General features: G+C 40.0%; 1 protein-coding gene across 4 annotated transcripts in view; it reads left to right on the top strand.

Annotated features, from left to right (window-relative positions):
* Positions 1-17131, top strand: part of STAT3 (signal transducer and activator of transcription 3) — a 64095-nt gene that overhangs the window by 24326 nt on the left and 22638 nt on the right. For all 4 annotated transcript variants that reach the window (XM_033847817.2, XM_019939422.3, XM_019939421.3 and 1 more), the window contains exons 2-4: positions 9957-10106; positions 11299-11443; positions 12021-12119. In XM_033847817.2, the coding sequence (XP_033703708.1) occupies positions 9979-10106; positions 11299-11443; positions 12021-12119 (372 nt within the window). In that variant the 5' untranslated portion in view covers positions 9957-9978. The remainder of the gene's footprint in view (positions 1-9956; positions 10107-11298; positions 11444-12020; positions 12120-17131) is intronic.

The raw sequence follows: 17131 nt of genomic DNA, 5'->3' as shown, positions 1-17131 counted from the left end.
GGCCCGTGAGCCATGGCCGCTGAGCCTGTGCGTCCGGAGCCTGTGCTCCACAACGGGAGAGGCCACAACAGTGAGAGGCCCGCGTACTGCAAAAAAAAAAAAAAAAAAAAAAAAATCTGCCCTTGTAATTCTGATCTGCAGCCACGGTGGGGAACCTCTGCATACAGAGGGCAGAATCCAGGAGTAGATGTTGTGGGAAAACAGATCCTGATTCTGGAGTAATTTACCCTTTCAGATCTCCAAGTATTTGAAAAGCCACTCTTCGTAATTTATATTTTTCTCTCCTAACCTCACTTCCTGCTCCCCAAGTCTTCTTCCTGGGCAAAACGTTCAAGTTCTTGGACTCCTCACACCCTGATTGCCCCTCCCTGAATGTGTTTGTTTTATTAATGCACCATTTAAATTGTGATACAATTAGAATATCACTAGGTGTGGGCCAGTTACAGCTGGACTAATAGATCCCTTCATTCAAATGCTATATATGTCTGTTAAAATATCATTAGATCACACTGGCTTGGTATTATGGTTGACTCATGCGTTACTAAAAATCAATGAAAACTTCCACTGTAGCATTAAGTTCAGGAATTCTGAAAACGGACTTATTTGGGTTAGGAGTCCAGCTTCATGCCTTTACTACCTGTCTGATCTTGGGTGAATCACTTAAAATTCTGTGCCTCATTTTCCTCCTCTGTAAAATGGGTATAAAAATAGTGTCTATCTCATAGGGTTGTCGTGAAGATGAAATGAATAAATAAATATGTCAAGTACTTAAAAGTGCCTCGCACATAGTAAGTGCTATATAAATATTAGCAATAACCATTAGTTCTTTGGACTGCTCTTAAACCAAGATTCTTATTTTTCATCTTTTTCATTCATTTGCATATCACTTGGTGTTTTCACCTTTAGTCTTTTTAGGACCTGGAGCTATCCTTAGGTGAACTATAGGTGGAGATATTTGATCAGGGCACCAACCCAACCCTCTCCCCTTCACTCACACCAGATCACAGCATTACTAACTCCTCCCTCAGGATGTTACAAAGACCCATTAAAATGCATGTAAGCAGGGAAAGCTGACTTTATCATTTAACAGGACTAATCCAATTAATTAATCTGTGTTTCCCAGGGCATTGAGGAAATGGATTTAGTATAAGAAATGCTGATGAAAGGGATGCCGTGAGGGGAAGGAACAATACGGCAATGAGGTGTACCCAGCACATATAGGAAGGATGCTGTACATCTGTTATTTTTTTTTAAACCGATATAACAATCCTTCAAAAGAGGGTTACTTCCCCATTTTACTAGAGAAGCCTGTTATGTAGTCAAGTAATATCTCCCAAACAAACAGCTGATAAATGGTAGGGAGGGCTTGCACCCAGGCCCATCCAAGGTCAAGTCTCTTGGTACTTGGCTTTACACCACACCGCTTCAGAGGAGCGTGTCTGGTTGGCGGAGGGGACGTGTGACAAAGTGGGGGGCCACGTGATGCTCAAATTTGATTTGTTTTGTGGTCTTTATCTGGAGCTCAGACCTGTTCTCAGGCAACTTTAACCATGAACTTCACACTCAGTAATTGACAAAGCGCATCTAGTTGTGTTACTTTCAGTTTAGAGGGAATTATGTTTGTTATGCTCTTGTTCTTTTAATCTGAAATATTTGTGATCAAATATGCTGCCTATCCCAAATGAAGTTTGGAGATATGTCCGTTTTTGTTTGTTAATTCCATAACACTATTAGATTTGAAATAAGAGGCCTTGACAATTCATAGTTTTCAGAATCTTTTTCTCAGAGGTAGCACTATATTTTGGGTGGTGCTTTTGGTTTTGTTTTTAACATCCTGATTATCCTTCATGGATCAAGGCACTAGGTTTTCCTTCCTTTTTGCTGTTAGCATTCCTGGTAGTCTCCACCTCTTACACTTAACTGTAAACCTGATACATTTTATTCTCTGTGTTTCTGGATTTAAATTAGATAACTATACAAAAGTAGTACTAGTGATAAGACTTTACACTGGTCAGAATTTGGAATGGAAAAAATCATGTGCTCAGCACAAGATTCTTGAACTTTTCCAAGAATTAAAGTGAGATAAGAAGAATGAGGGATAGTAGAATTTGGGGGGTTGAATGTGCTCCAGAGTATCATTAAAACTGTTCTTTCGCTTCTCCGAGCTCTGCTCCCCAGTAATTTAGTACTTCTTTCTTTTTTTTTTTTTTAAATGGTACAGTCACTTTTTAATTTTATTTATTTATTTATTTACTTTTGGCTGTGTTGGGTCTTCGTTTCTGTGCGAGGGCTTTCTCTAGTTGTGGCAAGCGGGAGCCACTCTTCATCGCGGTGCGCAGGCCTCTCACTATCGCGGCCTCTCTTGTTGCGGAGCACAGGCTTCAGACGCGGCGCAGGCTCAGTAGTTGTGGCTCACGGGCCTAGTTGCTCCGCGGCGTGTGGGATCTTCCCAGACCAGGGCTTGAACCCGTGTCCCCTGCATTAGCAGACAGATTCTCAACCACTGCGCCACCAGGGAAGCCCAGTACTTCTTTCTTTTTTCAATTTTGCCACCTTAGTAGGGAACTATAATTCAAGTTCTCTTATATCTCAATGTCCATTTTTTGCAAAGAAGTGTTTGTTTCTGACTTTAAAGCAAATCCTATTATTTGTAATTGAATATATTTGAATATTACAATGAGGTTAGTTCAGATTGGGCACTCAAGTGTTAATATTTTGTCTTTTTAGGAAATCAAAACTAGATCTCTGCAAAGACTTTTTATTAAAGGCAAACATCTAGTCTTAAACTTTACAAAGGAACTATTTGGATTTGTAAGCAAGGAAATTACATATTTAGTATACAAGTGTACTTATTTCGAATTATCTTTTTAAATTTGAAATTCCAAAGTCTTAATGTCTAGGGTAATTATCAGTGGTGAAATAGTTAAGCTATAATATTTGAATGTGGACTCCCTGTCATTCGTTACACCTTTAATCCAACAGTGAAAATGTTATGAAGGTTGAGTGTCTTTGTCTAGTATTAATTGCCTCTTAGTGTTTCCTCATTTTTTTCTCCTCCCTAATTTACTTTAAGGAGTTTGCAGCTACCTCATATTATTTTTGGAATGTGGTATGGCGAGAACAAAAAAATTGGAGCTTATAATTATAAATAAATTCTGTGACCCTTAATGGAATTTTCAGGATTATATTGAAAACACTAATAGAAACCAAACAGTTGTTCTCTGGGCTTTAAACAGAAATCCCGTTGTATAGAACATGTTTACTATAAAATAAGAGTTAAAAGAGAATAGAAAGCTGTAAAAAATCCTATGATCCTAACTTCCAGAAAGAAATTAAAAAAATATATACGTACCCTGAGATAGATTAAGAGGAATTATATCAACATGTCCAACATGTCAATTGTAGTTCTGGACAGTGTGATGATACGATATGGGTGATTTTATCTTTTGTTTTTTGTTTTTGTATTTCTCCAAATCTTCCACAGTGAACATTATTACTGTTTTTTTTTCCTTAGGCCACACTATGAGGCATGTGGGACCTTAGTTCCCCGACCAGGGATCGAACCCGTGCCCCCTGCAGTGGAAGTGCAGATTTTTTTTTTTTAATTAATTAATTTTATTTTACTTTATTTTTGGCTACATTGGTTCTTCGTTGCAGCTTGCGGGCTTTCTCTAGTTGCAGCAAGTGGGGGCTACTCTTTGTTGCAGTGTGCAGGCTTCTCATCGTGGTGGCTTCTCTTGTTACAGCGCACGGGCTCTAGGCGTGCAGGCTTCAGTAGTTGTGGCACACGGGCTCAGTAGTTGTGGTGCACGGGCTTAGTTGCTCCACAGCATGTGGGATCTTCCTGGACCAGGGCTCAAACCCGTGTCCCATGCATTGGTAGGCGGATTCTTAACCACTGCACCACCAGGGAAGTCCCAAAAACGCCTTCTTAAAAGGACTGGTTTCAGTAGAAATTAGTACCATTTCTATGTTATTTTATACTTTGGTTGCCTTAGTCACTGGACCTTTCCTGACAGCAAAGAGGACCTTAGTGTAGGCAACAGATAATATACAAGTATGAATAAATATGTTCTATTTTAAATGCAGGTATTTCTAATATAGAGTATGGCTAACACCCGAAGAAGAATCTTGGGACTCATTGCAAGGATGAACAGAAATTATCTTTAGATTGCTTTCTGTTCTGGATTATTGTATACACCTGGTTTTCGTCCCTCTCACTTTCACCCCTGACTCACTCACCCCTGTCGTAAATCCACTGGTGCCTGCATGCGAAGAGCAGGTGTTAATTTAAAAAGATGTTTTATGGAATGATGTAATGAAGCCTTTTGTAAGTCGTCTTGACTTGTGGTTCTCAACACATCCCTTGGTTTCTTTAGATTGAAGTGTATAAATGAGAACTGTGACTTGGACAGACCTTTTTTGTGTAATAAGTTCCCCATTAGACAGTAGTCATTTGCCTTATGACTTCTTTTTAGTAAGTTATCCCCAAGAGGTTGAGAAATTCCTGTTTTGAAAAGTCCAGAAAGTCTTTGGTGACTTGCTGTTTCATTTTTATTGTTCTTTTCTTTTGGGTTGTAGAAAACAGGATCACACTCACCTTTCCTTTACTATCTGTGAACCTTAAACTGAGTAAACGCCTGGAGAGAATTAAGAGAATGTATTGCCCTAAGCCAGCCACTGTATGGAATGAATTGACTTGTCTCCTCTGCACCCAGAATGGTGCTGGGCACTCACGTTGTTGTGCAAATCGCTCTCTGTGTTCTGGAGTTCAGTGAAAGTGGTTATTAGGTCAGGCTTAGAATTATTCCATAGGTAAGAAATACTTCAGTTAGAATTTAGCAGAGTCCTTCAGATTAACTTGTAATTTGAAAAACCGGAATTGAGATTGTTAAAAAAAGTTTTTTTCCAGTAAGACAATTACCACAAAGCCAGTGGGCAATGGTTTTCCTAGACAATTTGGCTTTTGATCTCTTGAGGATCTAGAGTTCTTATGAAGAGCAATTGGTCTGATTGCCCTGTGGTTCCTGTTAGTTAAATATGGTTTGTAGCTAAGCAGCTGGTAAGGAAATCACTGACTGTTTGCCCATGTTCTCCTTGAAAATACTGCCTGCCCTTTGGCTTTAATTTAGAATGATTCTTTTTTTAATATAGAGTAGCTATTAAGTATTACCTACAGTGATTAGACTGAGAAGTAGAACATAACATCAGTCATTTTTGGTCCCTTAATTTTATGGAAAATACTGTTAGCTGGTTTCTGGTTTAAGAAATAGCCCCATTATTATACTACTTACTACAACTAACTAAAACCCAAACAACAAAAACCCTCTTGAGTAATGGACTAGAAACGAATTGGCAAATTTTCAAAAACTTGTAATTTTTTAATGGTATATGAGTTTGAAAATGCAAATATTCATGCATGACTACATTGTTAATCCATGATTGAGCAGGTATGGTGTGATGCTGCTTTATAGTTTTAATTTGGAACTTCAGGGAGCAGACTGTGATGGCTCTACATTTGTATCCAAGATCAGCAATTAAATAATTAGTCTATTTTTTTATTAGTCTATTTTTTAATTGATTTATAACACGGGAGTTTATTATGAAAAGTAGGTGTCTATTTCTTTAAATCCTTTATTAGAACATGGCTTTTGGGTTACATAATCTAGAGCAGTAGTGTCCAATAAAAATAGAAGGCAAGTCACATATGTAAAGTTCCTAATAGCCACATTAAAAGAAGTAAAAAGAGATGGGTGAAATTCATCTTAATAATATATTTTATTTGGGGAATTCCCTGGAGGTCCAGTGGTTAGGATTGGGCGCTTTCACTGCCGGGGCCCAGGTTCAATCCCTGGTCAGGGAACTAAGATCCCGCAAGCTGTGTGGCGTGGCCAAAAAAATATATATATATGATATATATATATATTTATATATATATACGTATGTGTATATACACACACATATATAAGTAAAAAATATATATATAAAATTTAATCCAATATATCTAGAATATTAACATTTCAATATTAGCGAGACATTTTACTTTCTTTTTTGTACTAAGTCTTCAAAATCTAGTGTATTTCAGTTTGAAACCAGCCACATTTCAAGTGCTCAGTAACCACATATGGCTGCTGACTACTGTATTGAATTATGTGGGTCTGGAGTTCCCTACATTCACATGCAGTAGAATCTACATAAATTGGCATATTACGCAGATGTCTGTGCAGATCAAGTCCTGAGAAACACAAGACAGATCATGATGCGTTTAGCCTAGGAGGCAGATTTTTTTTTTTTTTAGTTGGGGTATGGTGGTTTTACAATGTTGTGTTCGTTTCTACTGTATAGCGAAGTGAAGTAGAGTTCCCTGGGCTACACAGCAGGTTCTCATTAGTTACCTGTTTTATACATGTTAGTGTTTATATGTTAATCCTAATCTCCCAATTCATCCCACCCGCCCTTTCCCCCCTTGGTGTCCATACGTTTGTTCTCTACATCTTTGTCTCTATTTCTGCCTTGCAAACTGGTTCGTCTGTACCATTTTTCTAGATTCCACAAATATGCGTTAATATATGATATTTGTTTTTCTCTTTCTGACTTACTTCACTCAGTATGACAGTCTGTAGGTCCATCCACATCTGTACAAATGACCCAATTTCGTTCCTTTTTATGGCTGAGGCAGATTTTTAACTTGGCCCAAATGTGAATATTGTAAGAGAGTTCTAATGGCCTTTGATTTTTTTTAAAATTTATTTTATTGGAGTAGAGTTGACTTACAATGTTGTGTTAGTTTCAGGTGTATAGCAGAGTGATTCAGTTATACATATATTTATTCTTTTTCAGATTCTTTACCCATATAGGTTATTATAGAATACTGAGTAGAGTTCCCTGTGCTATACAGTAGGTCCTTGTTGGTTATCTATTTTATATATAGTAGTGCGTGTATGTTAATCCCAAATTCCTAATTTATCCCTCCCCTCCACGTTTCCCTTTTGGTAACCATAAGTTTGTTTTCAAAGTCTGTGTGTGTGTTTCTATTTTGTAAATAAGTTCATTTGTATCATTTTTAAAAATTAGATTACACATGAGTGATATCATATATTTGTCTTTCTCTGTCTGACTTCACTTAGTATGATAATCTCTAGGTCCCTCCATGTTGCTGCAAATGACATTGTTTCATTCTTTTTTATGGCTGTGTAATTCCATTGTATATATGGACCACATCTTCTTTATCCATTCCTCTGTCGATGGACATTTAGATTGCTTCCATGTCTTGGCTATAGTAAACAGTGCTGCAGTGCACACTGGGGTGCATGTATCTTTTCGAGTATGGTTTTCTCCAGGTCTATGCCCAGGAGTGGGATTGCTGGGTCATATGGTAGTTCTATTTTTAGTTTCTTAAGGGACCTCCATACTGTTCTCCATAGTGGTTGTAGGCCTTTGATTTCCTGTTGAGAGTAAAATTCGACATGGTTACAATGCTTCAGCGTGTAGCGTGCGCTTCAGTTACTGCTTTCATTAGCCAGTGTTTAGCATACATGTACCACTGCCCAGGTAGCATTGCATCGGTCCTGTGGCAGGTTAATCTTGGGGGTGGAGATGGGGGGCTGGGGGTGCGACTGCAAAGGAGTGGTAGCTGAAAATGCTCGGGAGGTGCCTAAGACATTGTTAAAAAAAATCCCAAGCACCTAGGAAACTTAACTTATTCCCCTCTAATGTTGTTGGAAGATTTAGTTTATTTATGGAAACATATTGGCCCGACTGGGGCAAATACCTCGTCCTGACATTCTCATCTCTTTGCTTTACTGAACTTTTTCACCAGTGGAACTTAAGCCCTTGGTACTTGAGGAGGGAAATACTTTAGATCTGTGGCATAAGTGTAAAGCATACACTGGTTTAGAAAACTTAGTACAAAAAGAAGAATGTAAAGTATCTCATTAATAGTTTTTGTATGATCGCATGTTAAGATGATAACATTTCGGTTATATTAGGTTAAAGAAAATGTATTATTAAAGTTAATTTTACCTCTTTCTTTTTACTTTTTAAATATGGCACCTAGAAAATTTAAGATTACATATGTGGCTTGTATTAGATTTCTATTGGATGGTGCTGCCTTAGTTTTTTTTTAATTAATTAATTGATTGATTTTTGGCTGTATCGGGTCTTCGTTGCTGCATGTGGGCTTTCTCTAGCTGCGGCGAGCAGGGGCTACTATTCGTTGTGGTGAGCGGGCTTCTCGTTGCGGTGGCTTCTCTTGTTGCGGAGCACGGGTTCTAGGCACACGGGCTTCAGTAGTTGTGGCAGGTGGGCTCAGTAGTATGGCTCTCGGGCTCTAGAGCACAGGCTCAGTAGTTGTGGCGCACAGGCCCTAGTTGCTCCGTGGCATGTGGGAATCTTCCCAGACCAGGGCTTGAACCCGTGTCCCCTGCATTGGCAGGCAGATTCTTAACAACTGCGCCACCAGGGAGGTCCCTGCCTTAGATTTTTAATTGTTCAATTAAAGACTGCCGTGAGGGGACTGACCCTGCTTTCCTGAATATGTGCTTGAAAGCTTGATCAGTTGATGCCATCTTTGCAGTAGCAAGGGGGTATGCTGTTTCTGTCCCCGCAAGAAAGAGAAGGAGAACAGCAGCACAGCCCTTTTGAATTCTGTAAGGACCCCAGATCCTGAACAGCTTGGTGATCATTTAACTTGCTGCTCTGAGAACACAAGACCTGTCGGTTTTGTCACCAGTTTGCCCAGTCCTTTTTATGAAAGGACCAGTAATTAGGTGCTTATTCATGCCTTCTTCAAGAAATAAATCAAGCACTCTAGTAAAGTGTACGTATTTGTATGTAGTCTACCTTTCAGTAAATGTTCTCACTGTCCCAGAGAACCATCTCAATATACTTTTTTTTTTTTTTTTTTTTTTTTGCGGTACACGGGCCTCTCACTGCTGTGGCCTCTCCCATCGCGGAGCACAGGCTCTGGACCCGCAGGCTCAGCGGCCATGGCTCACAGGCCCAGCCGCTCCGCGGCATGTGGGATCTTCCCGGACCGGGGCACGAACCCGCGTCCCCTGCATCGGCAGGCGGACTCTCAACCACTGCGCCACCAGGGAAGCCCTCAATATACTTTGATCCATATATACTTTAGTCTTTGGCTCCTACTCATAGTTATTTTTTACAGCTTCTTAAGACTACTTGGTCTGTATTGCTATTTCCATGACCCCAAGCTATTCAGAAAGAGGACTCAAGGTGGTTAGCTGGCTTGGCTTCTCCTTGAGCATTTCCCTGGGGTGTTCATGAACCTGGGGACAACCTGAATGCCTGGTTTTTAGCTTCTCTTCTTTCTCATCCCAGACTGAGAAATTTTAGAAACAAAATTACTCTTTTTTTTGAGTGGGAGAATCCCAGGCAGGTCCTTGCTTATGTGTTTAAACCTGTAGTCTTGGAATTAACTCTCTGCCCTCCCTGAACACCCATATCCCACATTTTGTTCTTAAAGATCAAACTTAGGTTTACTGTGTTTCTACCTCCTAGTCCACCTAAAAGGAGTGTAGAGTGGAAAGAAAGGAGCTCACATCTGTTGAGCATCTGTTGTGTGCTAGACACTGAGCTGGGTGCTCAAGAAATATTATCTCAGTAACCCTGAGGGGTGGGAATTATGGTCTCTGATAGAGGAGGAAATGGAAATCTGGAAGTTAAGTAATTTCTCAGCTTCACATACCTCTGAGAGATAATGGGTTCTAGAACATGACATCATGCCCACATTGTCATCCTGGTTTAGGAGAAAGAAGCTGCGACGTGGTTCCAGAGGTAGAGATTTGAATGTATATGTATTGTTCTGAACTGGGAGAAACATGGAAGATCCTTTCCAAAGCACCTTTTATCCCTAATCACAGACCCGATGCCTGTGTTGGATAGATTGTTTCCCCTTACTGGGGCTTGTAGTGACCATATACACCTTTGGTTTGCAGTGTGACCCCTGATTCCAGCAGAATGGCCCAATGGAATCAGCTACAGCAGCTGGACACACGGTACTTGGAGCAGCTTCATCAGCTGTACAGTGACAGCTTCCCGATGGAGCTACGGCAGTTTCTAGCCCCTTGGATCGAGAGTCAAGATTGGTAAGTCCTTCTTGAGAAACTCCCCAAATTGTTAGGTTTCAGTTTGAGACAAGAGACATGATCTGCTCTAACTTAACTCTTTGCTAACTATTTCTTTGAAAAGCTTATGGGTACAGGTGATGGGATAAAAGAGAACAGAAGATAGAGAGGTCATTTTAGTCTTGTAAAAACATTTTCTACATTAGAAGGGCATCTGGGCAGCTGTCTTTTGGCACATTGAAGCAGCCTGCTTGGTGGTAGATGTTTTGAAGCCTGACTTTAATCTCATTTGCTTGATGAGATGCTCTGTGTGTTCTGACACTTCAGGGACATGCTATAGATATATAGATATATATTTTTTTAATTGGAGTATAATTGCTTTACAGTGTTGTGTTAGTTTCTGCCACACAGCGAAGTGAATTTTTTTAATCTGAATGAGAATTCTGTCGTGGGTAAAAGTTTGGGTTCGTACTTCTGATTCCCCTTTCATTAAGGGAAAGAAACACAGAGTCAGAGAAATAGACTCGTTCATAGAGGAGATAATGGTACAGAATCCCAACAACTATTTCCTCCCCTTTTTTTTTTAATATTTATTTATTTTATTATTTATTTATTTTGGCTGCTCCAGGTCTTAGTTGAGGCACACGGGATCTTTAATTGCAGCATGAGGGATCTATTCCCTGACCAGGGATTGAACCCGGGCCCCCTGCCTTGGGAGCATGGAGTCTTACCCACTGGGCCACCAGGGAAGTCCCTCCTTCACTTGAATGTATGCAGATCCACCTATTAATTTTGGTTTAATTCAGGCCCCTGACCTAGTTTTTCCAGAATTTGGTAAGGGGCCAGAGAGGTGATACAGAGATGTCAGAAGTAGGCCACCCTAGCCTGGGATGGCTTATTTGCTACTAAAAGTCTGACCACAGAGTTGACGGAGAATTTAAAGCAAAACAACATACCTGTTCACTCAAGTATTTGATAAATATAGAACTATGACCGTGGCTAATAGTATCTGGAATAATGGTTGATAATTTTTAAATGGATGACACTTATGGTTGCTGAGCAAGATGCATCTGAAGTGATGAGTGGGTTGTAGCATCAGGTTTGCCTTGGGTTTTTTCCTCCTCGGTGGTGATTTCTGCGTGCATGCATGTGTACGTATGTGTGCGTGTGTAGGTTTCAGAATCGTCATTCTTTATCCTCTTCCTTTTCCTAGGGCATATGCGGCCAGCAAAGAATCACATGCAACTTTGGTGTTTCATAATCTCTTGGGTGAAATTGACCAGCAGTATAGCCGCTTCCTGCAAGAGTCCAATGTTCTCTATCAGCACAACCTGCGAAGAATCAAGCAGTTCCTTCAGGTGTGATGAGAAACTGAACCCGCAGAGGAGGGTTTTATCTTTCTTTCCTGAAAGTTTCTTTTCTAATTTTGCTAAATAATGAGAACATATCTTGTACTTTAAATCCAAGGAGAAGTAACTAGCCCTTTGAGTATCATTGCGAAATTCACTTTTTTGGTTCACTGAAATAATAATGTGATTGCTATGTTAATCGTGTTATGTTAGTATGTTAATAACATGACTGTGATGAGGGCGGATGACTAGGAAGATGACTCTTACTTTTCAGTGTTAAAGGTTTGACCATAAATGGATACTCCTTGACAAAGTCAGTTGCCTCCCTGTAAGACTGGGATAACACACTGTCCAAAGACAGACGACCAAGCCTTCTCTCAGTGAAGTACAGCTCCTCATTACTGCCTTTCTTCCTCTCTTCTTCCCTTCATCTCCCACTATTTGCAGCCAGGCTCTGAGGCCTTTGCTGTGTTGTTTCATGTAGTAAATGTCACACTTTCCCTAATTTATGAGGAAGTTAGCAAAGTTCAGTCCACATCTCCTTAGTCTACTGCCACTTTTCATTCTCTTTCTCTCCTACGTACAGAGCAGATACCTTGAGAAGCCAATGGAGATTGCCCGAATTGTGGCCCGGTGCCTGTGGGAAGAGTCCCGCCTCCTCCAAACTGCAGCCACTGCAGCCCAGGTGAGGCCTGGGAAGAAACAAAGTGCTGTTGAAATGTGCTTCCTTTGTGTGTACAAAGATGTGCTTGCTCTTCCAGGGTCTTTAGGATGTGCGCTGACCTATGGGGAGAAGTGGGTGTTCGGGGTTTTGGGGTTCTTTGGTTTTTGTTGTTGTTTGGGGTTTTTTTGGTTATTTTGGCCATGCCGCATGTGGCATGTGGGATCTTAGTTCCCTGACCAGGGATTGAACCTGCGCCCCTTGCGTTGGAAGCACAGAGTTTTAACCACTGGACCACCAGGGAAGTCCCTGGGTTTTGTTTTATACAAAGAAAATAACATTTTTTTCTTGCATATAAAATGCATTCTACTTTTTAAGAAAAACTTTAAAACATTACAGAAAATTACAAGAAAGAAAGTTAAAAAACAAAGACCTGAAATGTCCCTCATTCCTCTTTTTTTTTTTTTAACATCTTTATTGGAGTATAATTGCTTTACAATGTTGTGTTAGTTTCTGCTGCATAACGAAGTGAATCAGCTATACGTATACATATATCCCCATATCCCCTCTCTCTTGCGTCTCCCTCCCACCCTCCCTATCCCACCCCTCTAGGTGGTCACAAAGCACCAAGCTGATCTCCCTGTGCCATGTGGCTGCTTCCCACTAGCTGTCTCTTTTATATTTGGTAGTGTATATATGTCCACGCCACTCTCTCACTTCTTCCCAGCTTACCCTTCCCCCTCCCCATGTCCTCAAGTCCATTCTCTATGTCTGCGTCTTTATTCCTGTCCTGACCCTAGGTTCTTCAGAGCCTTTTTTTTTTTTTTTTTTAGATTCCATATATATGTGTTAGCATACGGTATTTGTTTTTCTCTTTCTGACTTACTTCACTCTGTATGACAGACTCTAGGTCCATCCACCTCACTACAAATAACTCAATTTCATTTCTTTTTATGGCTGAGTAATATTCCATCATGTATATGTGCCACATCTTCTTTATCCATTCATCTGTCGATGGACACTTAGGTTGCTTCCATGTCCTGGCTCTTGTAAATAGTGCTGCAGTGAACATTGTGATACATGACTCTTTTTGAATCATGGTTTTCTCAGGGTATATGCCCAGTAGTGGGATTGCTGGGTCATATGGTAGTTCTGTTTTTAGTTTTTTAAGGAACCTCCATACTGTTCTCCATAGTGGCTGTATCAATTTACATTCCCACCAACAGTGCAAGAGGGTTCCCTTTTCTCCACACCCTCTCCAGCATTTATTGTTTGCAAATTTTTTTGGTGATGGCCATTCTGACTGGTGTGAGGTGATACCTCATTGTAGTTTTGTTTTGCATTTCTCTAATGATTACTCACTCCTCTCTTCATTGTCTCTTCCCAGGAATCCAACATTAATAGTCTGATATATATCCTTTCATACCTTTCTCCAGGCTCCCATAAACTATAGAAAATACACACACACACATTATATTTAAATTGGTTTACTTTTCTGCATCTTGCTTTTTTCATTTAATTATGTCATGTAAATGCTTCTAAGTCAAGTAGTATAAAGCTAACTCACTTTATTTGCTGCATAATATTCTGTGGTATAGATCTGCTATAATTTATTCCGTTATTACCCCTTCGATAGACAGTCACTTCTTTCTGGGTTTTTTTTTTCCTCCACTGTAAACACTAGTGCAATGCCTCCCTATATGTCTTTATATATTCATGCTTTGATTTCTCTACTATGGATTTCCAGGCATGGACTTGTTAGGTCAAGGGGTGTGTGCGTGTGTGTGTATAAAATATACATAAATTTTTTTATAGATAGTTCTGGATTGCTTTCCCCAAAGGCTGGAACAGTTCACATTTGCACCAGAAGGATATGACAATGTATTATTCTTGGGAGCCACCTGGGGGGATGGTTTGGAATTGAATCATTCAGGTTCATATGCATTTCTCTTTGTGGTTAAGTTTGAGAATAATCTCACTAGAGCTAGAGATACAATTAATTTAGGGAATAAGGATTATGTGATGCTAACAGGCCCATTGGGGGAACACATATTGATATATGATAGTCATCTGTATCTATCTAGATCGTCTAATCTATTATGTGTATATGTGTATGTGTATCCTGCTGTGTGCTGGTTGTTATGGCCCCCTGCTTTAAAGGAGGTTGTGGTCTGGGAGAAACAGAAAGTCAAACAACTTTATAATGCAATAAAATACAAATTATTAAAATATACTAAAAGAGATGAAAAAACTTAATTAGATCAATAACCATAAAAATATATTGAAAAAGACTTGAAAAAAATTACACTCCCCATCCCACCAAAAAAGCCAATAGGCCAGATGGTTTAAAAGTTTTAACAAACTTTTGTGGTACAAATTGTTCCAGTTATCATTTAAACTCTTCCAAAGTGTAGGGGAAAAAACGAGATGTTTCCAGCTTATTTTATGAGGCTAGAATAATGCTAATATCAAGACCTAAAAAGACAGTGTAAGTAAAGAAAAGGTTAGGATTTTTGCATCCTGCTTAGTATACAAAGCATGGTTTATATTCTAGGAATGCAAGGGTGGCTTAACATTAGGGATTCTATTAATGTAATTCATTAAATGAGTAAGTTAAGAAGAAAAATTGTATTTTTGTTAGATGACAAAATTTAGTGTCCATTCTAGATTTTAAAAATAAGGAACTTTTGGGCTTCCCTGGTGGCGCAGTGGTTGAGAGTCCGCCTGCCGATGCAGGGGACACGGGTTCGTGCCCCGGTCTGGGAGGATCCCACATGCCACGGAGCGGCTGGGCCCGTGAGCCATGGCCGCTGGGCCTGCACATCCAGAGCCTGTGCTCTGCAACGGAAGAGGCCACAACAGTGAGAGGCCCGCATACCGCAAAAAAAAAAAAAAAAGGAACTTTCTTAACAAAAAAAAGAATATTTGTCAGAAACCAAAGGGAACATGATGTACCGTGGTGAAGCACTAATCTCATTAAAAACAGTTAGAAGATTGAGGGTGCCTCCTGCCATTGATATTTTTCTGACAGATCCAGCCATTGTAATAAGACAGAAAAAGGGAGTGTTAATGCTGGAAAGCAAAAGACAAACTTTTAAAAAAACAAAACACAATTATTGGAACTAACAAGGGTTCAGAAAAGCGATTGTGTTCAAGATAAATGTTTTAAGAATCAGTAGTTCTCTTATACAATAGCAACAATAACCCTCCATTACATGACAATGTAATGGAAGCAAAGATTTTCATAACAGGAAAGACAAATGTGTATGATATGCATATATTATTGAAATGTATGATAAAATGTCTAGAAGGATATATACCGAAGCATTAATGTTGTTGGTTACAGGAGACTTATTTAATTTCCCTGAGGTGTTTTCTTTAATATCGTATAATCAGGGAATTTTTTTTCTTTTTTTTTCCCCCTTCTTTTAATAAAAATGTGGTAGAATACACATAACATGAAATTTACCATCCCTTCTTTTTTTCTTTTAGCTGTGCTGTGCAGCTTATGGTTGGGATCTTAGTTCCCCGACCAGGGAGCAAACCCATGCCCCCTGCAGTGGAGGCGTGGAATCCTAACCACTGGTGCGCCAGGGAATTCCTGCATCTTAACCATTTTTAAGTGTACCATTCAGTAGTGTTAAGTTCATCACATTGTTGTGAACCAATCTCCAGAACTTTTTTCATCTTGCAAAACTAAAATTCTATATCTATTAGACTGTAGCTCCCCATTCCCCCTGGACCCTGGCACCACCATTCTAACTTCCTGTCTCTATGAATTTGACTACTCTATGTACCTCATATAAATGGAATCATACAGTGTGTGTCTTTTTGTGACTGGCCTATTTCACTTAGCATAAAGTCCTTAAGGTTTATCCATGTTGTAGCAGGTGTCAGAATTCCCTTCCTTTCAAAGGCTGAATACTATTCATTGTGTGGCTCTGTCACATTTTGTTTATTCATTCATCTGTTGATGGACACTTGGGCGGCTTCCACCTTTTGGCTATTGTGAAGAATGCTGCTATGAACATGGGTGTACAATTTTTTCTTTTATTTATTTATATTTATTTAAATTTATTTTTGACTGCGTTGGGTCTTCATTGGCACGGGCTTAGTTGCTCCGCGGCATGTGGCATCTTCCCGGACCAGGGCTCGAACCCGCGTCCCCTGCATTGGCAGGCGGATTCCCAACCCCTGCACCACCAGGGAAGTCCCCAGTTTTTTCTTTTTAAAGACAAAAATGTAGCAGGAACAAAGAAGAAAGCACATCTAAGTCTAATTGAGAGAGTCAGGAACGGCATCATACAGAAAGGAGAGGTACTGTTTGAGCCGAGACTCAATGCTTATTGTACGGGCATCAGGCAGATGGTAAGGAGACCACAGTGTAGGGAGAAAGAAGATCGTGTTCAGACAGAAACAGGACTGCATGTATTCTTGGGAGAAGTGTAGAAAGTTCAGCATCTGACTCGGTAAAGGAAGATAAGGTGGTCAAGGGCCACATCATGACAATCTTCTTAGTTACTCATGCCTGGCAATTTGGCCTTGGAAGAGCGGTTTGCCACAAGGGCCTTGGGCCCAGACCTCCTGGGTTTGAATGCCATAGATCTGCCTCTTGCTGTGTAACCTCAGGCAAACTGTTGACTCTCTGTGTTCCTCCACTGGGAATGATAATGGCACCGACTTCATAGAATTAAATTAATTCCTGTGTGTAAGATGCATAGAACAGTACCTGACACATAAATACGAAATAAATGTTAACTGTTTTCTGTTGCTGCTGTCATCATCATCATCATCATCATCATCCTCATCCTCATCCTCCTCATCCTCATCCTCACCACATCTGTAGGAAATGGGGACCAACTAAAGAATTTTAAGCAGAAAGCTGATAGGCTCGGATGTGGATGAGGGGGTAACTGATAATACTCACTGTTCAAGACTCGGGCATCAGGGAGGTTAGCCAAATGGCACTTGTCTGTGTATCACTAGAGTTTGCTGTTGTGGAGAACCTTTATGTTTGCATCCTGTTCCATAAGATA

The sequence above is a fragment of the Tursiops truncatus genome, chromosome 20 (assembly GCF_011762595.2).
Source record: "Tursiops truncatus isolate mTurTru1 chromosome 20, mTurTru1.mat.Y, whole genome shotgun sequence".
In the NCBI taxonomy this organism is placed as follows: Eukaryota; Metazoa; Chordata; class Mammalia; order Artiodactyla; family Delphinidae; genus Tursiops; species Tursiops truncatus.
The sequence above is the reverse complement of the archived record's forward strand: the minus strand, read 5'-3'. Positions and strand labels throughout refer to the sequence as shown.